We start from the raw sequence: 23,636 nt of genomic DNA, 5'->3' as shown, positions 1-23,636 counted from the left end.
TTGGAGGAATTTCGCGAGCTCTTGCCCACAAGGGTGCTGCACTCGGCTGATCGTTTTCGAGCGGCCGCTGCATCACACGTTGTGGTCTGAATTTTTGTTTCCAATTGTGAATGGTGGGAGTCAGAGGCACTCTCTGTCGATATCTGTTTGCGTGTTCACACACTGGACACCAAACAACCCTGAACTATCCGCTGCTTGGAGGAATTTCGCGAGCTCTTGCCCACACGGGTGCTGCACTCAGCTGATCGTTTTCGAGCGGCCGCTGCATCACACGTTGTGGTCTAAATTTTTGTTTCCGATTGTGAATGGTGGGAGTCAGAGACACTCTCTGTCAATATCTGTTTGCGTGTTCACACACTGGACACCAAACAACCCTGAACTATCCGCTGCTTGGAGGAATTTCGCGAGCTCTTGCCCACACGGGTGCTGCACTCGGCTGATCGTTTTCGAGCGGCCGCTGCATCACACGTTGTGGTCCAAATTTTTGTTTCCGATTGTGAATGGTGGGAGTCAGAGGCACTCTCTGTCGATATCTGTTTGCGTGTTCACACACTGGACACCAAACAACCCTGAACTATCCGCTGCTTGGAGGAATTTCGCGAGCTCTTGCCCACAAGGGTGCTGCACTCGGCTGATCGTTTTCGAGCGGCTGCTGCATCACACGTTGTGGTCCAAATTTTTGTTTCCGATTATGAATGGTGGGAGTCAGAGGCACTCTCTGTCAATATCTGTTTGCGTGTTCACACACTGGACACCAAACAACCCTGAACTATCCGCTGCCTGGAGGAATTTCGCGAGCTCTTGCCCACACGGGTGCTGCACTCGGCTGATCGTTTTCGAGCGGCTGCTGCATCACACGTTGTGGTCCAAATTTTTGTTTCCGATTGTGAATGGTGGGAGTCAGAGGCACTCTCTGTCGATATCTGTTTGCGTGTTCACACACTGGACACCAAACAACCCTGAACTATCCGCTGCTTGGAGGAATTTCGCGAGCTCTTGCCCACACGGGTGCTGCACTCGGCTGATCGTTTTCGAGCGGCTGCTGCATCACACGTTGTGGTCCAAATTTTTGTTTCCTATTGTGAATGGTGGGAGTCAGAGGCACTCTCTGTCAATATCTGTTTGCGTGTTCATACACTGGACACCAAAAAACCCTGAATTATCCGCTGCTTGGAGGAATTTCGCGAGCTCTTGCCCACAAGGGTGCTGCACTCGGCTGATCGTTTTCGAGCGGCTGCTGCATCACACGTTGTGGTCTAAATTTTTGTAGGAGCTTGTGAGAAGGATGATCGCGGGAGAGCTGGCTATGTTAATTAATGTATGTATATATCCTGATAGAACGAATGCTTTTCTTTATGATACTTTCTACCGTATGAATCTTTTGGGAAGAACGCGACTTTGTAGGGGCAGAGAGCCGATAGAGGCCAGATAATATTTGTTTTTATTTTTTACAGACACACAGCCAGGTAAGTTTAAGGAAATGGCATTGGTTCCCTGCAAAGTCTCCGAGTGGTGTGGTATTGGTGCCCGTGTCTGGGACATGGTGTGCCAATGGGGCGAGACTCAGTGGCAGATGACGTTCATTAATGGTAACCAGATGTCGGACGAGACGTTAACTGTGGCCGCATCATCGACAGGCTTATGCTTGTTCCATGGATCTATCTCTGAAGCACGCAGGATTCCCCTATTATTGGAAATATTGCGAATCTACGGGCGCCTCGGATCCCTAATTTTGAGACACAAGCGCTTCTGCCCGCTATGGGGGCAGCCCTGGAGTTGGGGCACCAAAAAGGGCTCATCACTGCTGAAAGGGAGCGCCTGAATTTTGATTACGCAAACGCCGTCGCGGACGTGCAGAATCGGAATGCTCAGCTTAACTCGCAGGTTGAGGAAGCGCATATTAACCTATCGGTGAGGGAATCCAATACCGCCGGGGCCGGCAACCAGGTCCTAGAACTACAACGGCAATTGGAGGCCGCTGACGGCCAATTACGGGCGCTCGAATTCAACTTGGGAAGGCTTACGGGTCAACTCCAGGAACGGGAAGCACGCCAAAACGCACAACAACACGCGCGGGATGCGGAGACGGCGGGGCGGGACGAGGCCCTCGCTACTCGACACGTTGCCAACGGTGGCGTAACTACACTACCGCATCAAACGGATATCTTGATGGCTGGAGGCGTGCCTAGCAGCGCGGCCCGACACAGTTCGGCGGCTTACAGACTCCCTCACGGCAATGTTGGGAGACCACATTTCCACCCTTCCACGCCTTTGCCTTCCCGCACTTCTCCCCTGGAAGCCCAATTACCCATGGAAGAGGACCGCAGTTTCTGCGCATTCGACGTCACCACGTGGCCCACGCGCATATGGAATGAGGGCGCCTCCGGAGTTGTTTTCGAACTCCGGTGCGCATACCAATGCTGGCAACAGGACGACGAGCAGGTTAAACTTGTCTTTGACAATTTGGTCGAGTGGATCAGCGTGCTGGAAGGCGGGCAGGATCCCACCGATCGCTTCATGAATTTGGGGAGGTCCCTACTGAATACATTCCGGATGCAGCTCACGATTGCATCCGATCCCGGCATCCGGCTTTCCAAACTGCGCGCCCGTCTACACACCGCCGTTCACCAGACGGACACCTATGCGAGGGCAGTCCAGCCTCTCATCGATCGGCGAGAAACCCAACGCAATTTGCGATGCCAACGATGTCATACCTATGGACACGAGGCATCTACATGCAACGTGCGCCCCAGAAGGAATTACTCACAATACAGGCGCCCATCAAAAAACGGCAGAGGGGCTGCCGCACGCCGCTCATGAATGCTGACGACGGGAGCTCCATCCAATCCGCCACCTCCCACCAATCCTCACAGGCAGCGCACCGCACCGCCGATGTTCCACCCGATCTCTCAAATCGCCCGACGCAATCGTCGGGAAGGGCGATGGAGCTTATCCGCCAACGACGCTCGACTGTGGTACGACGAAACACCGACATCCCCGCCTTGGGCCAATTGTATGAGGGGAGCAAACGAGGTGGCTCGAGAGATGTGGGCGCCGTCAACGTGGGAGCAGAGAATGTCTCTAGCGGAGCAATTCACAACCTTTTGCCGCACGCACGAACGCACGATGAACGAGGAGAGCTGTGCAGCCTTTTTGATGGCAATATTAGATGTGGCGCCATCGACCCGACAGAAGTACGCCAGGATGCTGCGGTCCATGTTGCAAATGAATCGAACCCCGCTGGATATGGTGATTCTGGGGTTACAAAAAATTGCGGCGCGATGGGAGACGAAGCAGACGCGCCCCTTAACAGAGGAAGAGATGAATCAAGTTATCCGCAGCCGAACCGATTGGAGGGAACGTGTTGTTTTTCGACTTGCGTGGATAACGGCGAGTCGTTTGTTTGAGATTGCGGCCTTAACCCCCAAAAATTTTATTGTGGAGGCGGACGGGACCCTAACTTTGGATTGGTTCGTGGCGTCAAAGACGGCGAGGGCGGATCCCCACCGCGCCTCGCGGTTTGTGAAGATACGAAGGCAGGACGCCTTCGACACTATAAAGCTATGCAGGGCACTTCAAGAAAACGAAAAGCTCACGAATTTTACGGCTGCCCACGTGGGGCGAGCTCTGGCTACTTGAAATGCCACGGCGCATTCCACAAAACGCGGTGCGTTGAGGCACGCTGCTCAAATCGTGGAGGCGTACAATTTGAATCCACGCGTGATCTCGCAGTTGGCGAAGCACGTCGACCCGTTTGACCTTTTCCAGAGCATAGTTCGATATCTGAGGAGGTACACCACAATGCTGACCCAGGTGTCGTTGCTGGCCGCATTGATGTGAAGGGAGAAACGGCGGAAGGGCAGGAACCCTGGTTGAAGGCAGAGGAGCATTTTTTCCATGATTTTAATCACAATCATGCCGCTACAATAACGAGACGCGCGACAGGGAAGCGTCTGGCCACTCCACAAGATGAACACGCTATCCCGCTACAGCAACAAGTCAGCGTGCCCGTATTGAATCTAGAGTGGATCATGAACCGGGTTCAACCCGGCTACCTTGGAGAGGCTCATGCAAGTTTGGGGACTCGTCGGGCGGTCTCCTCTCCCTCCGTCTTCCTCCGGTAAGGCGCGCGAAGGCTCAGGGAGGATTCCAACCGCTGACGCGCATTTGTTACGAAAGGCGGGAATTATCGAGGACGCTTTGTCCACAATAACAGGCGGATGGATAATACCTTTTTCGGTTGTGGAGGAGAAAACCACCGGTTTACGACGACGACGGACCGCGTGGCCCCGCGACAAGAACAGAGACGACCCTTATGAGGCGAATGGTCCTCCTTTACATATTTCCCATTATTTGCCACCTGTGATGGCTGAGGCCGCTTCCTGCCTGGACTTAAAGGCATCCTTTTTTCAAGTCTATTTACCGCGGGAGACTCGGCATCACTTTCGGTGCCGCGTGGAGGACGGCACTCTGGTGGAGCTCACACGGCCCCCTATGGGATACAAGGCCGGCCCAGAAATTCTCCGGATTATTATTACTTCGGCAATCGCGGGGGTGACGACGGTGGTTCGCCCCCTCTGGGCCGCACCTACATTGGTGCGTATCGACGTATGGATCGATAATATACGCATTGCAGGGTCAAAAACCGATGTGACATTGTGCGAAGCCCAAGTGCTTCGTAATGCGGACAGTTGTCACGCCACGATAGGGGAGGATCGCGAATCGGGCGCTACGCAGTACACCTTCCTGTGGGTGCAGTTTGATCATACTCACCGGGCGGTATTTCTGAGTGACAAGTTTGTCCGGTCTGTATGCGCCATGTCAGCGCTCAATTCTTTAGCCATCGCGGAAATGGAGGTTATGGCGTCACGCTTTTTGCCCGCGGCCGCCATTTTGTGCACGCGTTTATGTGCATATTACTTTTTCATCAAGGCAGTGCGACGACGATTGTCCGCACTTAACCGGAGGATTGTGCTGGAGACATCCCCGGCGAACGTTCCGCCGGCAGCGGTTGGTTTGGGCGAGGGATTGCGACACGTGATCGAGAACAATCATAGGCGAATCATCAAGCCCACTGAAAAGGCATCGGCCGCCATCATCGCGGAAGCGTCGCTCAATGAATGGGGAGCCGTTATCATTCCAGACTCCGGCGACGTTAAAATTTCCGGAGGAGAGTGGAAGAGGAAGCCTTTTCCTATCATGCTGGCCGAGGCACGCGCGGTACGCTTAGCCTTATCGGCTTTTTCCGCCATCTTGCCATCCACCATGGACGTTTGGGTGGACAACACTTCGCTGCAAGGAGCGGCGAATAAAGGCAGCTCGAAATTGCACGCGTTGACGTGGGAGCTGAAACAGATATATGAGTTTTTAGGCTCACGCGGAATAAAGGCATCCTTTGCCTACGTGCGGTCTGCAGAAAATCCCGCAGACGGCATATCACGCGGTCGTGTTTTTACACTTCAGGAATTGGCGAAGGGGAGCGGCGGGGTCTTTTGGCCGGAGAACCCCAAAGTCTGCCACTTCGTAAGTGATAATATTCAAATCCTAACTGAGGACAAAGGACCATGCTAGTGGTCCACAGAATTCTATATATTGAATGAAAAGAAAACATTGAAGCAATTAACTAACGAACCTTTTTTCCTAACTTGTTTGGTTTCCATAGATTATTTCAGGATCCGGCCAGCTGCCCAGAAGATTATTCCCTCGTGATAATGGTGCAAGTGAAGGCCATACCGGGGAAAGTGACGTACATGCCAAAGACTCCTCCAGCGTGTCGTCTGTCGAGAGCAAACCCACAGGACAAATATTATTGACAGTGCAACCAACGGGACAAAGTCCACCAACTACAGCAGGTGACACATAGAATTCAACGCAAAAAATTAAAAGACGACAACCTCAGGAATCGGAACGGACACTGAAGCACCTAAACCGTATTCAAAGAATGATGTGGCAGAGCAATACGATGAAGACAGAGACCCATCAGATTTGATAAGGGGTGCAAATACAGGCCATCCGAAAGATACAGCATCATCACCCATCTCTACAAGTGGCAATGGTGATTTCCAGGGAATGGCGAATGAGAATGGTGACTATCCTGAAAGGCACAATCCCAAAGGAACCCACGACGACCCCGCAGATGGTAATGTCAACGTCGGTACTAAAGCCAATGAACCAGCACCAGAAACAGTGAAAACGGTCACCGCTCAACCAAACGATACGGTGACGCCTGGCGACAGTGACGGCGGCACCGCGGTTTCCCACACCACCTCCCTCTTTTGGTTCTTCTTCTTGTTGTATGTGCGGCTGCGGCTGCTGTGGTGGCCGCGTGAGAGTGTGGGAGAGAGAGCCATGCACCGCCCGCACACACACTCGTCTTTCACTCACTCTGTGTGTGTGTGTGTCCCCTTGCATGGACTCTCGCCCTCACCTCATCCCACGAAGCACACACATAATGTGCCCATTGTATATATTGCATGCACACCCATGCAGGCCCGTTGGTGCTCTCTTTTGCACGACACGCACCGCTGCCGTCCTGCCTGGCTGCATGGGCGGAGCACTGTAACTGTTTCTGTTTTGTTTTTATTGCATTGAGTGGGCGACCTCTCTCTCTCTCTCCCTGTGTGTGTGTTTTGCTTTACGGGAGCAATGAGAGTGTGTGCGCTGGTCGTCCCACGCTTCGGCTTTTTGTTTTGTTTTTCATTGTTTTGTGGTTGAGAGCACCCATTCCGCGGGCTACGTGTGTGTGTTTGTGTGTGATGATATGAGTAATTTTTGCGTGTGTTCTATCTGCCTCTCTCTGCCGTTGCTTTCTTCTGACTCTCTTGTGGCGCACAGCTGCTCTGCAATTATAGGTGCTGCCAAACACACAAGCACATGCACACACATGCCGTGTTTAAAACGCTGAGAATGCACGCACGCACAGGATTGTGGCTGCGGAGGCCCTCGCGAGGGGCGAAGAAGCCTGCGTTTTGTTTTTTGACATGTTGCTCGGTGTGTGCTGACGCGTGACGAATAACAACACGCCCCAATAAGCAGAAAAGAAGTAAAACAAAATGGCGCTGAGCGGCACACCGGTAAGCCAAAAATACGCAATCACCAATAAAAAAGCCGGCGATCACCCAGCAGGCACATCAAGCCTCCTAAAACCAACCTGGAATAGACAAAAAAAGGGGGGGGGGCAATCATAGAAAACAAAGATCCGCCCCCCCAAACAGGAAAAGCATTAAAAACAACGCGATCCTGTTTTTTGTCCTTACTGCCGGGGTTGGCCGCCGCAAGGAATAAAAAAGAGTAGGGCGGTGGCCCCGGACGAGAGATACATGACGACGTGTCGAATTATCCAAGTTGCGGCGGTCCGCCCCGAACGAGAGATACATGACAACGAATCGATGTATCCACGCTGCGGCGACGGCCCCGTACGAGAGATATATGACGACGAATCGAAGTATTCACGCTGCGGCTGCGGCCCCGTACGAGAGATATATGACGACGAATCGAGGTATCCACGCTGCGGCGGCGCACCCTAAACATGTCGCTTTCGTTTTCCAGGGGACAACGCAAATGTGCTCGATTGTTCGAAGATCGAAATTAACACCTTACGTGAAAATGGGTCGCGCGACCACATTTTTTTTAGCTCAGTGGCAAACAAGCTCACAATGTCATCCGGGGCGCGGGTTCGAGCCCCGAAGAAGCCTAAGTTTTTTTCCTTTTTTTTTTTTTTTGGAATTCTTGTTTCTTATTGCTTTTTAAACTTCTGGTTTGCAGGACGGTGTGCGAGTTCTGCAATCGCACTGATTCCATCTGTTTCGTGGTGTGTGCGGCTGCGGCTGCGGTGGTGGCCGCGTGAGAGTGAGTGAGAGAGCGCCATGCACCGCCCGCACACACACTCGTCTTTCACCCACTCTCTGTGTGCGTCCCCTTGCATGGACTCTCGCCCTCACCTCATCCCACGAAGCACACACATAATGTGCCCATTGTATATATTGCATGCACACCCATGCAGGCCCGTTGGTGCTCTCTTTTGCACGACACGCACCGCTGCCGTCCTGCCTGGCTGCATGGGCGGAGCACTGTAACTGTTTCTGTTTTGTTTTTATTGCATTGAGTGGGCGACCTCTCTCTCTCTCCCTGTGTGTGTGTTTTGCTTTACGGGAGCAATGAGAGTGTGTGCGCTGGTCGTCCCATGTCTCGGCTTCCCGTCACGTGTGCGTTTTGAATCTCTGCTTGTGTTGTGGTTGAAGGGGCGTATTTTAATTAACCATCATTTGCTTTCTTGTGTGGTGACGTTTGCGTTTCATTTTTCTTTTCAACAAATCAGTCTTTGTTGCTTCAGCAAGCTAAGAAATACCTTTCCAACAGTCACGCCGATGTTTCAGTGGCTCCTCGCCTCATCGTGCCCTGCAGCGCTGCCATTGCTGCTCATGATGTTGACTTTGATGTGTTGTTCCAGCGGGTTCTTTGCTGCCAGCCTGACGTACTCCTGTTCCTCTGACAAAGCGATGCGTGCCGCCAGGACGAAATCGATGCCGGTGGTGATGAAAAACGTGCCTTTGGGAACGGGAAGTGCGTCGCAGACATACACCGTCATCGGGAGGAATGGATGGGCGCCCATGCGCATCAATGTGTCCACAAATGACCCGCGTAATACCAGGAAGTATTGCAGCTCAGATCATTCTCGTGTGAGAAATTTATTGAAAGGCTATCCCGAGTGTGAGGACAATGCACTTTCCAGTAATAAGAGGAAAATCCTCATCGACAATGTTGTTCCTGCTGCTGTCAAACTGCATGCGGATCGTCTGCTCGTCCAGCCACTGGAGGGTCCGTTGGTTGTGCCCCCATTTGCCGCGGGCAGTGTTTGCAGTCGGTTCACTGTGCCTGATGAGCATCGTTCCGCTGGTGTTGCCAATTCTGACATGGTGCTGTACGTGGCTGCGGCGCCTGGTGGCGTGTGGGCACTGCCGTGCGCCACGCTGGAGGATGGCCGTCCATTCGCTGGCGTCATGAAAATTGCCCCAGCCGTTTTATTTCACGGACGCCTCGCCACCCGCATCGCCGCGCACCTGATGGCTCATGCTCTCGGGTTCGCTCACCCGCACATGGCCAGCCGCAGCATGGTGATGAATGTTACCGGTGTGCGTGGCAGGGCACTGTCGGTGGTGGTGAACTCGACGAATGCCGCGATGGCTACGAGGGAGCACTACGACTGCGATGACATTTATGGCGTGGAGCTAGAAGATCAAGAGTGGAACGGGAGTACGCTGGAGTCGCACTGGTCACAGCGCCACGCGAAGGATGAGTTGATAGCACCGATTGGAGGTGCCGGCTACTACACGGAGCTGACGCTGGCTGCATTTGCTGACCTGGGCTACTTCAAGGTGAACTGGAGGATGGCGGAGCCGATGGGTTGGGGCAAGAAGTCGGGCTGTGAGCTGCAGCAGCAGAGGTGCTCCGAACTGAACCTAATTATTCCCACATGTTCTGCAACATAAACGATGGTGTCAAACGCTGCGCGTCGGATCGGTATTCCCGTGGTTGGTGTTGGCGGAGTATCATTGAAGTGTCAAAAAAGCACTCAATGGACAGTTGCCCCATCATTGATCCCGTGATGGACGTGAGGGACCTTGAGGCTGTTTTTAAGAAGGGAGAATATTTGTCTGCGAGGCCTGGGGATAAGCTCTCTTCGTGGTGTCTGGACACGCTTCCCACCAACACGACAGATGCGAGGTACCCGGGGTATACGTATCTGAGTGCTGCCATGCATGCGGAACTGAAGTGTCTTGGCATGCAAGTGCATCTGAAAGATCCCGAAAAGCGTAACGTCGATTGGACTCCATGCGCGGGTGGGGCGACGATTACGTGGGACACACCACCCTACGATAAGGAAAGCGTCATTTGCCCTAACTACGCGGAGTTGTGCACAATATCCGCCACCGGCGGCAGTGTCCTTCCCGTGGCTCGGTGGGACGGCAAAAGAGAGGGTGTGGGGCAGGACGGTACGCCCGGAATTCTTGAAACAAAGTTCAGCAGAGGCGCCCGTCCCTGTTGCAGAGAGTATTGTGTCCGGCCGCGGCACCGAATCACAGGGTGTTGACTCAGCTGCTTTTCAGTTGAAGCCATTGCCACAGGGAGACGCTGAGGCTGCCGTGGCGCAACACGACCACCAAGCGGGAAACAATACCAGCACTCCAACAGGTAGTGAGAGGGAAGCAGCTCCAGCCGCCTCTGGCAAAAAACAACAATTTGCCTACGGCCGCTGTTGCAGGAGCAGGTGGACTTGGGAAAAAGTACAGCGAGGATTTCTTCACTACGGAAGTGGAAAGCTCGATGGGGGAGGAAGAACAATCCGCGCCGGAGGAGGGAGCAAACCCAGCAACCCTGCAGTCAAGGGAGACCACTGGAGATGGGGATGCGCAGCCAGTACAAGAAAGCATGGCGTCTCTGGCTGGAAGTGAGGGATTGCTGCCCAAACAAAGCGAGGCTCCTGTTCCAGAAAATAACCACTCCGAATCCGGGAGCGGCGCGAGCCAAGAGGACCGCCTCGCCCTGCTCAACGACGCGAAATTGATACTGCGTGATTGGAATGTTAACAGCACTGCGCGTGTGTGCGTGTCTCGGGTGTCGATGCTTCTTCTTCTGGGACTGTGTGGAGCTGTGGCAGTCTTGTGAGGCAACGAGTGTTGAATTGCGACTCCTCACGGAGAATAAATGCCGCTTTTCTTGCGGTTTTTGATGCTTTTCTTTAATGTTTTTTTTCCCTTCTTAAAAAATTTTTCCCACTTTTTCAGTTTTTCTTGGTGTTTTTTCGAATACTTAGTTTCTTTTTTTTTTTTAATGCTCGATTGCTACAATCCGTTATGAGTGACGTGTTTCTGACTTTTGTTTCCCTTTTGTTGCCCACTCGCGGTGCCGGCGTCACTGCTGCGCGTCCGGCGGACTGCAGAAAACGAGGAGTGGAGGAGCAGGCCGGACGCCGCATGGAATATAAGGGATGTTGTGTGGGCTGGTGGGAGAGTATAACTTCTTTTTTTTTCATTACCTGTTTTTTTTGTGCAGGGAATATGCATACACCCCCGATCTTCTTGTGTTGCATGGCACATGAAATTCCTGCCGAATCAATTTTTCTTTTGGTTGTGTTTTCCAGGAGTCATGACGGACTCTCACCCTTTTTTTCTTTTTGATTTCTTAAATCCCTGCGGCTTCTTTCCGTTTTTGCCGTGTCTACTGCCACTGAGTGCTTCCGTTTCATGTTTCTTTCCGCTGTCTGTGCTGCTGACATGTCCTCATATCTTTTTCTTATTTTCTGCTAGAGACACCGATGGTCCGCGACGACGACGATTGTTTGTGCTACCCATTGCGATGGCACGGGGGTGACTGGGCGCCGGCCTTCTGAGTGCACTTTGTGGGAGCAGATGGTGTGCGCCGTGCCTTTCCATGAGTTTAGGACGCCACCCGTCGGGGAAGGGAGAAGTAAATGGCTGCGGTATGTACTTGGGTTCGATTATTCCCTCTTGTCGCGGTTGTGTGTGTGCTGCGCGCATTGCTTTTTGTTGCGGTGCGACGTGGGTGGCGTGGCTTTTGCGTGTGTCTTCTTGCATGCGCTGAGCGGCGGACTTCTCTTCCCCATGACACCGCCCTTGTGTGTGTGCGAGTGGGGGAAGAAGAGATGTGTGAGGGAGCGAGCGTGGGTGGCTGCCGAGCCGCCCGCAAATCCGGGCCATCCACACACGTGTTTTTTCTTGACGGCCTTTTGCGGCTCTCAGGCCGTGGAGAGGGAGAGGATATGAAGGGTTTGCCTTTGTCAGGAGGAGGATGAGTGGAGCAATACCCTTCCGTGGTCCTTTTTTTTTTTTGGCAGCCGATGCGGAGTACATAATTTTGGGCAGTTGTAGAATGAAATTTTGATGCTGTTCCGTTTATACTGAACAATTGCTGTTACTTCACAACCAATCCGCGGCGCGATTTTGAGCGGTGCTGGCCGATGAGGGGAGAGCGATGGTTTCACTGAAGTGTTTGCATCTCCGCGCCTTTGTGTCGGTGGTTGTGCTGTGATGGAGACTGTCTGTGGACGGATGCCTCTCTGCGTGCCCCTTTGTTTATTTGCTGTTGTTGCTGCCTCTTCCTTTTCTGACTGTGCAGTTAGAGATACTTTGGTTTGAACAGCACAACCATCGTTTCAAGGTGTTAGGAATTAATTGCAGCAGTAGAATTGGTAGTATTGGGATAACGATCTATCGGAATTGTGTTTCTGGATTTGCCATCTGTAGAAAAGGATTTGATAGACAGGAGTTACGGTCGACGGGGCGAGTGCGACACACCACGAGAGCCCTGTTGATACCTGATTGGGTTGGTGGATGTGGTCTGCGGTGGGTACGTGTCCGCGCAGCCGGCACCGTGTGTTTCGCAGGGCCATTGCGGCTGTGCGTGTGGCGCTGCTTGCGGCGTTGGCGGTGGCTGCTGCTGCTGCGTGTATGCCCGCGGTGCATGCGGTTGTGTTGCGACTGCGGGGCGGCACGGTGGACAGAGCCATCACGGTTGGCCGCGCCGTGGACACGGTGCTGATGGACGGCGTGTCCATCACGAACGGCGTGGCTGTGGTGTTCGACGTTGCGGCGATGCTTCCCGGCGCGCTGCGCATCGAATTGAGGAACTGCGTGTGCGACGGCGGTGCGCAGATCTACGTGCGGGGCTACAGCGGCGAGGCGGCGAGTGACCGGAGCCTGGAGGTGAGCGTGAGCGGGCTGTCCGGGAGCTACTGCTCGCTTGTGTTTTTGGACAACCTGCCGGAACACACAAACGTGACGGTCCGTGACTCGACAATTGTGACGCCGGGGCCGATGCGCTACTCCCAGCTGAGCGGGCTGACGGACGCGGTGGCGTCGCCGCTTGTGCTGCACGCGACGTCGCTGTTGCAGACACAGCTGCGTGTGAGCAACACTGTGCTGAGGTCGTCGCACGCGGGCGGGTCGGCGGTGTACGTTGGCGGCGGCGTGGACCTGCTGTCGAGCGCGGTGGTGCTTGACGGCGTGTTGCTGGAGGCGTCGGGCGGTACGACCGCGTCCGCGATGCATGTGGCGTCCTCGTCGCGTCTCAGCCTGCGGAGCCACTCGGTGTTATCCGTGACGAACGTGTCGGTTGTGAGCAGCGGCGGTGGCATTGTGCTTGGCGAGCGCCTCGCGGTGTTTGATTCAGTGCTGCGCTTCGTGGGCGTCGAGGGGTCTGTTGCGTCGTCGCTGGTGCGCTGCGACGGTGGGACGGTCGGTGCCGGCGGGTGGCTGGACATGCACGACGTGTGGGCGGTGGGCGAGGCGTCGTCGGTGGCGTCGCTGTCGGGTGTGACGCTGAGCGGCGGTGCCGTGTCGATTGCGCGCTGCGCCGCCACTGGCGCGACGCTTGTCTCCGGGCCGACGATCACGAGCGGCGTCGTGTCGGTGCAGTGCAACCGTGCCGGCGGCCGTGTGCTGCAGAGCAGCGGCGACTACCGCATGGCCGGCCTGCCCTCCGTGAGCGTGGTGCCGTGCGACGGCTGTGCGGCCGCGCTGGCGTGCTTCGATGCGCTGACGGCGTCGTTCACCGAGTGCGTGTGCGGCTGCCGTGCCGGCGGTGTGGGCGAGGCGTGCCTGCCGTTCGACGTGCCGCCTGCGAGGGCCGGTGGCGGTGGTGGCGGCGCGGAGGACTGCGTGAGTGGCGTGACGCTGACGGAGTCGGTGACGGCTGACGGCCGGCGTGCGACGGCGTGCTTCGACTCGGTGGTGTTCAGCGGGCCGATCACTGTGACGGTGGACCTACGCTTGATGGACGTGTTCGCTGACGCGCTGAACGTGACACTGCGACACTGCGTGCTTGCGGGCGGCGCGCGGCTGCGGATTGGTGGCCTCAGCGATAGCACGGCGCGTCCGATGCCCCACGCCCTCGTCAACATGACGAATGTGACGTCGGTGGAGGGCACGATTGTACTGCATGGCGCGATGCCGCTGCACTCGAGTGTGCTGCTGGCGAACTCGACCCTGCGCGCGACGGTTGGCGGGTCGCAGTACGTGTCGATAACTCCTGGCCTTACGGGATATCGGTACGGCCCCGCGCTTGTTCTGGACGGCGTCCGGCTTCTGTCGACGCGGTTTGTCATGACGCGGTCGACGCTGGTGTGTGGCGGTGCCTCGTGCGCTACGATCCTCGTGGAGCGCGGCCTTGGCGTGAACCTGTTCAGCGTCTTCTACATGGACAACTGCGCTGTCGTGTCGCGGGCAAACGTGATGTATGCCCTTGTGTCGGACCTGCGTGTTGGCGGCGGCTCTGTGTTCTCCATACAGAACAGCTCGTGGAGTGCGCCGAGTAGTAAATTCCACGAAAGTGCGTGTGTTTTCAAGGACGTTGTGGTGGATGGCGGCAGCGTACTGCAGATTGTGTCCAGCAATTTCCGTCTTGGATTTGCCATGCTCATGGCAAACACGCTGACCGTGACTGACGGCAGCTGGCTGGTGCACCGCAACAACGAGTTCCGCACCGCCTACGTTGTGTACGTGGACAAGGAGAACAGCTTGGCGTTCCGCGATCAGAGTGTGTGGTCGATAATTGACAACAAACTCACGTACGGCTCGTACTCGTCGACCATCATACGCATGACAAGCAAGTGGTCACCGCCATCCGACTCGCGCCCGACCATCTACGGCATGTGCAACGAGGCAAAAGGCTCCCCTGTGACGAATTACAAAGAAAAGCTTAATATTGGGACGCCTGTGACGGTGCTGGACTGTGGTGCGTGCACTGTGGACGCTGTGTGCTTTGCAGCGAGGACGAGCAGCATCAGCGGCTGTGAGTGTGTGTGCGCTGCTGGCGGCTACGGTGACACGTGTCTGCCAGCTGCGGTTCCGGACGGTCTTGGGCCGCTCCCGCTCCCCGATGCGAATGACACGGAGGTCCGCTGCGTGCACGGTGGCAGCATCAGCTCCGTGGACTATCCTGATCCCGGTGTGCGTGGTCTGTGCTTTGTCAACGTGACCTTCACCGCTACGATTTTGCTGGATCTGTTGCATTTTGACGCGCCACAGCAGACACTTAACATCACGCTGCTGCAGTGCGTCCTCATGGGCCTGTCGATCAGGGGGAGTGGTGCGCGAGTGCACGTGAACGTGACATCCTCGATGTTGGATTCTGGAGCGTTGGAGTTTAAGGGTGATTTTGGGGCGAGCTCCCAGATACTGGTGGCGGGCAGTACGCTTGTGACGACGTGGAGCTACGCCATTGCCTTTCCGGAATTTTCTTTCGATGCGACCTCGACGCTGCTGCTGCTTGACAACCGCATTGAGGGGAATAGGTACGCACTTCATTTTCCCGTTGTTGTTGTTGTTGATGGTGGCGGGATCATTGTGAAGGGAAATGTACTGAGGACAGCGGGAAATAATGGTGCAGAATTAGCCATTTGCGTTCATGCTGTTGACGTGAAGAACGGCGGCTACTTTGACGTGGAGAACAACGCGATGAGAGCGGTCGTAGGCGTTTGGTTTGTGAAGATGGCCACTGTGAGCACCGCGGGGCTGCTGCGAGTGGCGGACTGCACGTTCATTGGCAAGAAATATTTTTTTGATCCCGCGCTGGTGTATTTATCGAACTCTCTCATCCTTCAGGGTGGAGCGCAGTGGCGTGTGGAGGGCAACAACGTGAGTGCGGCCTCGGTATTAATTATATCGCATCCCCAGCAGAAAATTAAGCTGTCGGGCAGCGGCACCACCGTGGTGCTTGCACACAACCGTCAGGTGGAAGGAAGTGCAGTCTTTGCCAAACTTCTTCCACCGAACACGATTTTGGCGTCGCCCGCGCGATTTGTGGTGGGGTGCAACCTGCACGAGGAAGGGAAGGAGGTGTCGTACGACGATGTGTTTCCGGAGGGCGTGGTGGTGTTTGGGTGCGGCACATGCAACGACGATGCGGCGTGCTACCTGACCGGGACGGAGTCGGTGGACCGCAGCTCGTGCTCGTGCGGCTGCAAGGACGGATGGCATGGCGCGTCGTGTCTTCCCTTCGAGGTGCCCGACACGTTTGTGCCGCCCGTGGCGGAGAGAGCCGTCGACGGTGACACGAGCTGCGTGGTGAACCAGACGCTGACGAGCCTCACGCTGAACATGTGGAAGACGCACCACTGCTTCTTAGGTGTCACATTCAGCGGCGTGGGTGCTGCACTGAAGTTCTCCCTCAACAGTATGCCGCTGCATCTCCCCATCAACATCACGCTCACTGGGTGCACATTCCTTTACGGGGCTGTGCTACAGTTTGTTGGGGGTGCTGAGGCGGCCGAGTCAGCCGGCGTCCTGATCCGCGTGAGCCAGACCGTAATGCGGTCCTCTGTAGTTGTGTTTGCACTTGCTCTTCCACAGCACTGCGACATCGCCGTCACGGAGGTTGATGCGGTGCAGTTATCTGTCGTCGACATACCGGACACTACGAGCAGAACGCTGAGCGTATTGTTACTGAGGAACGTCGTGTTGGCTGCGTCCTCGCTGTCGATCAGCAACGTCAATGCGCATGCAATGAGGTACGGTGGGTTTGGTTTGTACTCGGTTGGGACTCTGACGCTGGTGGGTGGCAGCTCGCTGTACGCGCGTTACTGCAGCTTTGATGGATACACACACCTGTTCTACGTGTACAGGCTCAGTGTCCGCGATCACTCTGTTTTTGCACTGCTCAACAACATGATGTCCTCCGGGACAAGCCTCCTGTACCAGCACCAAGAATTCAGCGTGTCGAATCACAGCGTGTTGCGCGTGGTGGGGAACAGCGGCTCCGTGTCCTACGCCATTTACGCCAACAAGTTGTGGACTGTTGAGCAGTCAAGCTGGCTGGATTGGCGCGACAACGACGTGGGAGTGGGTGCAATGTTCTACGACACTGAGTCCGCTTTTGTGAGCATTGACGGCAGCAGTGTGGTGACGCTGACGGGCTGCAAGATGGGCTCGACGGGGCTGTTGGGACCCCTGCTATTGCAGTCTGACGCCGGCTACCAGTTCGTTGCCGGGTGCCTGACGATCGCGGGACGGAAGGTGACGACGGCGGCAGAACTGGAGCTCCACGGCATCACCAACGTGACGACGGTTGCTGCGTGCGGGGAGTGCACGAAGGACGGCGACTGCTTTGCACCGCTGACGACGGCTGTCAGCGACTGCAAGTGCCAGTGCGCTGCTGGAGGGCACGGCGATGTGTGCGTCCCGGCGCCTGTGCCTGCTGGTCCGCCGCCGCCGCCGCCGCCGCCAGTGCCGCCCACACCGCCACCACCGCCGGTTGGTGAGTGCATCAGCGACATGGTGTACCCCGAGGTGGCGCAGGCAGTGGGCAGCGGGCTGTCGTGGCTGTGCTACCGCAACGTGACGTTCAGCGGGAGTGGCATGAGCCTGACGGTGCTGATAGGGGCGATGACGGGCGACGTGGTGAATGTCACGTTCGATGGATGCACGTGGAGGGACGGCGCCGTGCTGGTGCTGTTGGGCAACGCGCACGCCGCTGTGGGGTCGCTGAACATCGTCGTCGCCGGCAACACATTTATTGACGCGCTGCTCAGTCCGGAGGGTGTGTTTCCACCGCACACGAACATCACGATCAGCGGGAACCGCTTCACGGTCACGAGGCTGATCCCTCTGTTGGGTTTGTGCCTCAGGAGGCTGTCGTGTGTTGCGATGAATGGACTGGCGATCAGCAATGACTCCGCGGTGGTGCTGAGCGGCAATGTGTTTCAGACCGTGACGGCATCGTCAAGCGCCATTCACATTGTTGTATCTGCGCTGAGGGTGTCGTGGCAATCCGTGTTTGCGGTGGTGGGCAACACGTTTCATATGGATGGCGGTAACAGTACGCTGATATATCTTGAAGGGTCTAGCCAATCCTCATCACTGATTCTGCTGAACAACTCTGCCGTGGTGATCCGAGGCAATCTTGTGTCGAGGCCGGTGCGGTACTTCATGTATTTTTTGTCCGCCTTACGTGTGGAGTCTCGGTCAGCGGTTGTGTTTCAGGGCAACGACATGCAGGGAAGCTCGATTGTGTTTTATTCAAGTCACCCCTTCAACATCTACTACCACTCCTGGCTGCAGCTGAGCGGCAACCTCTGCCGTGAATCCCCATCGGAAGCTTTCCTCTTTATTAACCCTACGGTGAATCTCCGCGGCTCCACGATGTCTGTGTCTGGCAACCAATTTTTATCCAGCACGGGCACGCTGACAGTACTGCGGATACCCAAAAGTTCCAGCGATCTCACAAACGGAGCGATTGTGGCTGCGTGCAACACTGTGAATGGCGAGGAGGAAGCGAAGTCCGCCATCCCGTCCGTGTACAATGCCACCATCCTGACCTGCGGCGATCCATGCACCCCCGCGGCGTCGTGCTTCCCCGCGTACACGACGACGGTCTCGAGTGATGGCTGCGCCTGCACGTGTGCGGAGGGCGGCCACGGCGATGCGTGCCTGCCCGTTGCTGTCCCCGAGCCATCGAGCACCGACGGCGCCGACTTGTGCGTGCGGGACGTGCGTGTGGGTGTGGAGGTGAGCGCCGGTCTCGGGACGTCGGTGGTGTGCTACGTTGGCGTGACCTTTGCGGCGGACGTCGTGGTGGACGTGGAGTCGATTTCGGGGAGCGTGCGCAACGTGACGCTGGCAAACTGCACGTTTGTGGACGGAGCGAGCCTGTACGTTGTTGGGTGGCGGTCCGAACCGCCTGCTGGCGAGCGCGCCGATGTGTTGATCAGCGGGCTTGAGTCGCGCTCCGGCGGTGGCGTGCTGGTGGCGAACCGATTTCCGCCGGGCTCGCGCGTCACTGTGGTGGACTCGGTGCTGATTGCAGAGGCGCGTGTTGCGTACCGCGGCGACTACGGCCTTGGCGACGCCTCCGCGTGCCTCGTGGTGCACAAGGTGAATCTGACTGGGAGTGTGCTGACCATTGCGCGCACGCACGTGGCGGCTGTGTTCCGTGAGGCTGTCGGCGTTTTGGTGTTTGGCGGCGTGGCGCTGTCGTCGCGCGGTGCGCTGTACGTGGACGGGCTGTCGGTGCAGACGGCGCTGGGGCTGTGCGTGTCGGTGGAGGGCGGTGTTGCGGCCAGCGGCGGCTCCGTGGTGGCTTTTGTTGACAGCGACTTCCTGCTGTGCAAGCACGCGGTGTCTGCGCGTGGGGCTGTGAGCGTGTCAGGCTCCGCTGTGGCGCTTGTGCGGAGCGAATTCTTGTCGACGGAGGACTACGCGGTGGCGTTTTATTCGACGGTGAGCCTGGCTGGCGGATCGATGCTGCTGATGAAGGGCAACGTGCACGACGGCGTCTCGAGGGAGATGCTCTACGCCGCTGGCGCCGTGACCGCTGCTGGGAGCACGCTGAGCTTTGTGCGCAACCGAGTGCTGCTGCCGCGGATGCTGTCGGTGAGCGTGTCGCTTGCGGCTGGGGCGCATTTGAGGGTTGCGTGCAACGACGCTGGTGGACGTGTCCTGTCGACGGCGGAGGAGTACGCAGCGGCTGGTTTTGGCGACGCTGGGAGCATCGACGTTGCTGGGTGCGACGCCTGCGACAGGGACACGCACTGCTACGCGCCCGGGACGGCGTCTGCGAGCATGAGGAACGGTGTGTGCTTGTGCGTGCGGCAGCGGCGGGTACGGCGAGGCGTGCGTGCCTGTGGGTGCTCCCGCACTGCCGCCCGCTGTGGGCACTGCGTCGAGTGTGTTCGTCCGCGAGGGCGTGACGGTGCAGTCGGTGTTTGTTGTGCCTGTCGGTGCGAGTGAGGTGACGCTGCGCCACGTTGTGCTGGACGGCGTGAGTCCGGTGCTCTACGTGCCGTGGATGGCGCGAGAGGGCGTGCGGATTGTTGTGCAGAACGTGTCGCTGCTGAACGGTGCCGTGCTATACGTGATGGGCGGTGGAGCGTTGCGCGTTGCGGGTGCGGCGGGGAGCGACGAGAGCGGTCCGGTGGAGCTGTCGGTGTGCGATGTGGAGGCGCTGAACGGTGCGCTTGTATTGACTGGCACGTTTCCCGCGGGGTCCGTGCTGACGGTGACGGACTCCCTGCTGGTTGCCGCGAGGTCGACGCCGCTTGTGTATCTTCCCGGCTCGCGGTCCTCGCCGTACGCACCGGTGCTGGTGCTGTCGGGCCTGCGGCTCGTGCGGTCCGTGCTGGTTGTGTCTGGCGTGGCCCTCGTGACCGTGATGACTGGTGGGCGGACGGTGGTGGTGGACGGCGCTGTGCTGGAGCTTGTCGGTGGCGGTGTCGCGCTGGACGCGGCTGTGTTCGGTGGCGAATATGCGTTGTACGCGAGTGCGCGCGTGGTGGCATCGGAGGGCGCTGTGCTGCGCGTGTCGGGGAGCCAGGTGTACGCCGCGCATGGGCTGGTGTTCGACAGCGGTGTGGTGGCCAACGCGTCCGCCGTCGTAGTGAACGACAACGCCGGTGTGCTGACCGATGGCGCGCTGCTGGAGCTGCGGGAGACGGCGTCGTTTGCATCCGGGTCGTGGCTGTCGGTGCGCGGCAACAGCATCAGCGGCAGGCTCTTTTCGGTGCCGTCGTACCCGCGCAGTGTGGAACTCGTGCAGAGCACGCTGACGCTCCACGGGAACGCTGGCAGTGGGTCCGTCGTGATGGACGGCACCGTTGCGCTCGGGGGCGCCGGCGGGAAGTTCGTCGTGGGGTGCCTGACGCTCAACGGGCAGGCGCTGCAGCCGATGGACTACAGGTCTGCCGGCATCATCGGGGAATTCCGCCCCGTGGCGTGTGGTGTGTGCGACGCCGACGTGAGCTGCTTTGCAGCTGCGACGAGGGCGATGTCGGGGTCGTGCCGCTGCCGCTGTGCTGAGGGCGGGTACGGGCGCGACTGCCTGCCGGTGTACCTGCCGCACGTGGACGGGTGCAACCGCACGCCCGGCATGCCGCCGCAGAGCCACACGGCGACGCTGACGGAGACGCGCAGCCTGACGCCAACGTGGACGCCGACGCCGAGCCTGAGCACGACGCACTACAGTCTGACGCAGTACGGGCCGACGGAGACCCTGCAGGTGACGGAGACGGTGGCGCTGCCGCCCATGCGGACCCCGACGACGTCGGTGAGCAGCACGCTGTGGTGGAGCGACGTGGCGTGCCCGACGCTTGCCGTGACGACGACGGCGGCTGGTGGGAGCCTGACGCAGAGCGACATTCGCGGCGGTGGGAGCGCCGTCCCGACACGGCTGATGGTGGCGCTGCCGCCGCCGTTTCGGTGGGCACGTGACCCGCAGCTCGGCACGCACCTGAGCCTCGTGCCGGTGTCGACGGCGCAGCCGAGCGGGTTTGGCGGTCCGTGGGGAGCGATGCTGAGCAACGCGACGTGGGTGCGCAACGCGACGAATCCGTCCACCGTCCTGGAGCTGGCTGTGCCCGTGCACCGCGGTTACTTCATTGCTGCCGACGAGACGATATTCATTCGCTGCGACGCTGCGGCGGTGTCTGGCGGCTGCAAGGGTGTGCTGCTTGGGTCCTTCACGATCAGGTCGAACACGCTGCCCGTTGCTGCCAGCGCCCTCTCGGCGATCACCGGCGTTGTTGCGGGTGCGGCGGCTGTTGCCGTGGTGGTGACCGGCGGGCTGGGCTCCATTCTGGAGATGCAGGCGCTCGGCGTGTTCGCGAGGATGTCATGTGCCTCGGCGCAGGAGCGTGCGAGCACCGTTGCGTTGCCGTACTTCCTGTCGGTGTTTGCTGCCCTTGACCCGCTGTGGATGGTGGTGGGCAACGCGCTGCTCGCCGCTTTGTTCGGGTGCGTGCACTGCGGTGTGACGGCGGCCTTCCAGCGGTGGCGCGGCGTGGACGCGGCGAGTGCGTGGGCTGCGATGCGCTTCCCGAGCCTGACGTACGTTGTGGCGCACGCGATGCACCTCGGCATCTTCTTCGGCTCCGTGCTCGCACTGGCGATACCCGACGCTCGCGTTCAGCACCGCGTGGTTGGTGTCGTTGGCGTGCTGTACGGAGTGGCGTTCCCTGCTGGCGTGTGCTACTTGATTGCCCGCCACGTGGGCGCGAGCTTCACGAAGTACTGGCAGTTTTCGAGGAAGCCGCTGCACGAGCGCCTGCTGTACCCCGTCGGGTATTGGCACCCCGCGGTGCAGCAGCGGATGTACGGCGGCATGCTGACGAACATGAGGGGCAGTTACGTGTACTGGTGCGTGTTCCAGCTGTCGGCGCTGTGTGTGGTGGGCATGATTGCTGCTGTGCACCCGCCCGTGGGAGGCTGCCACGTCCAGTACTTCTGCATGGCGGCTGTGCTGCTTGCGGGCGCGGGCGTGGTTGCCTTCACGAACATGATGCGCTCGGCCTTCCTGACGGCGATGCATGCTGCAGGCTTTGTGCTGCTTGCGGCGCTGTGCCTAGTCAGCGCGGCCAACCATCTTGCGCCGAGCGACGGCGGTGCGAGGGCGTACGCGGCGATCATGCTGCTGCTTACCGCTGTGTTGCTTGCGATCACTGTGTACAGCGTCGTTGTGTGGTACGTGGAGGACCGCCGCTGGCAGGAGCTGCGTGAGCCGCGTCGTGGTGGGCTGGAGGCGCTGCTGCGCGATGGCGAGGATGGCGACGAGGACGCGCAGAAGCCCCAGGACGTGACGTCATCGTCGTACGCCATAGGCACCACCGTTGCGTCGTCGTACCGACCACCTGCGGTGTTGTTGCAGCTCATGGCCGGTGACACCCGCTCAGACGCCTTGAGCCTGTTCGACCGTGTATCGGGTGCGAGCTGCAGAATTAATTATGCCACTTTGGACAGGTGAAGATGCTCCACTTGACGAAAAATTTGGCGCAGGTTTTTTTTTTTTTTTGTGGGTGGAAAGGCTCCACCATTCAACAGTACTGTTACGCGGCGAGAAGACGCAAAGCACCTCGCAGATGCGGCATAAAGTGGATGCGTCTGGCGGATATTTTCTCTTTCCATTATTCATAGATTGATTGGGCGATTGATTTGGTGTTCTTATTTTATTTTATCGATTTTCGATGACAGCGGATTATCGGGGTATCACGCCAGCCCGGGGCGGATGCGTAACGGATGTGTGCGTGTGTTTTACGCTCTTTGCTGCAGCACCCAATATGGGGGCTGGTGTCTCTTCTCATTCATATCTGTACTCTGTAGTGAGTACGTGCTTGACGATGGTGGTTGGTGTGCGGATCATAGGATGCATTCAGGAAAACGTTAGGGAAAACAATCGATGAAGCCCTTCTGTGAGGCGTCATCTTCTGGAGGTTGTGAGTGTGCGTTGCTGGCTGACATGAGGAGAGGGGCGTGGGGGCCACGGCTGTGCAGCTGCGCAGCTACCAATCGGACTCCTCCCAGACAACGTCATTGATTGTTGTTTTTTTCTATTTTTCTGTGCGAGTGCCTGCAGTGACTCTCTCTCCTGTTCCCCGATGACTGTGTGGGAGGGCATGCCTGTCACTCTTTATGCTTCTGATGCTGTGTAGAAAGTACAACAGGAGAAAGAAAGAAGAATTTTTCGGAATGGTGTATTACTTTGCTTATATATCGATGTATTCCTGTGGATTATTTATTTATTTCTCTTTTATTTCTTTCATTTTTTTTTTACGTCGCTCCACACGTGTTTCAGTGTTTGCTTTATTACGGCCACATAGGGGTAGTTTGAGTCGCGGATAGTTTTTCTTTTTGACG

The 23,636-nt window shown here is 57.5% G+C and overlaps 2 protein-coding genes and 2 pseudogenes across 2 annotated transcripts, besides 8 other annotated features; all 4 read left to right on the top strand.

Annotated features, from left to right (window-relative positions):
• Positions 1 to 1,325: part of a sequence feature (heterozygous, non-Esmeraldo-like haplotype) that runs on past the window's edge.
• Positions 1,269 to 1,448: a mobile genetic element.
• Positions 1,269 to 5,732: a mobile genetic element.
• Positions 1,326 to 7,452: a sequence feature (areas not merged during assembly with more than two copies in the genome that could not be assigned to a particular haplotype).
• Positions 5,480 to 5,700: a mobile genetic element.
• Tc00.1047053509369.81 lies at positions 5,942 to 6,331 on the top strand (annotated as a pseudogene).
• Positions 7,375 to 7,749, top strand: Tc00.1047053509369.65 (uncharacterized protein; the record flags this gene model as incomplete). Its single annotated transcript, XM_807069.1, has 1 exon — positions 7,375 to 7,749. One exon carries the CDS (start codon positions 7,375 to 7,377, stop codon positions 7,747 to 7,749), a length of 375 nt encoding a protein of 124 aa, XP_812162.1.
• Positions 7,453 to 8,551: a sequence feature (haploid, Esmeraldo-like haplotype).
• Positions 8,157 to 9,488, top strand: Tc00.1047053509369.50 (surface protease GP63, putative; the record flags this gene model as incomplete). Its single annotated transcript, XM_807068.1, has 1 exon — positions 8,157 to 9,488. The coding sequence occupies one exon, from the start codon at positions 8,157 to 8,159 to the stop codon at positions 9,486 to 9,488; it is 1,332 nt and encodes a 443-aa protein (XP_812161.1).
• Positions 8,552 to 23,636: part of a sequence feature (areas not merged during assembly with more than two copies in the genome that could not be assigned to a particular haplotype) that runs on past the window's edge.
• Tc00.1047053509369.40 lies at positions 12,351 to 22,583 on the top strand (annotated as a pseudogene).
• Positions 17,217 to 17,267: a microsatellite.

Source organism: Trypanosoma cruzi, genomic scaffold (assembly GCF_000209065.1).
Source record: "Trypanosoma cruzi strain CL Brener 1047053513357 genomic scaffold, whole genome shotgun sequence".
NCBI classification, from domain to species: Eukaryota; Euglenozoa; class Kinetoplastea; order Trypanosomatida; family Trypanosomatidae; genus Trypanosoma; species Trypanosoma cruzi.
This window is presented reverse-complemented; position numbering and strand designations above follow the sequence as displayed.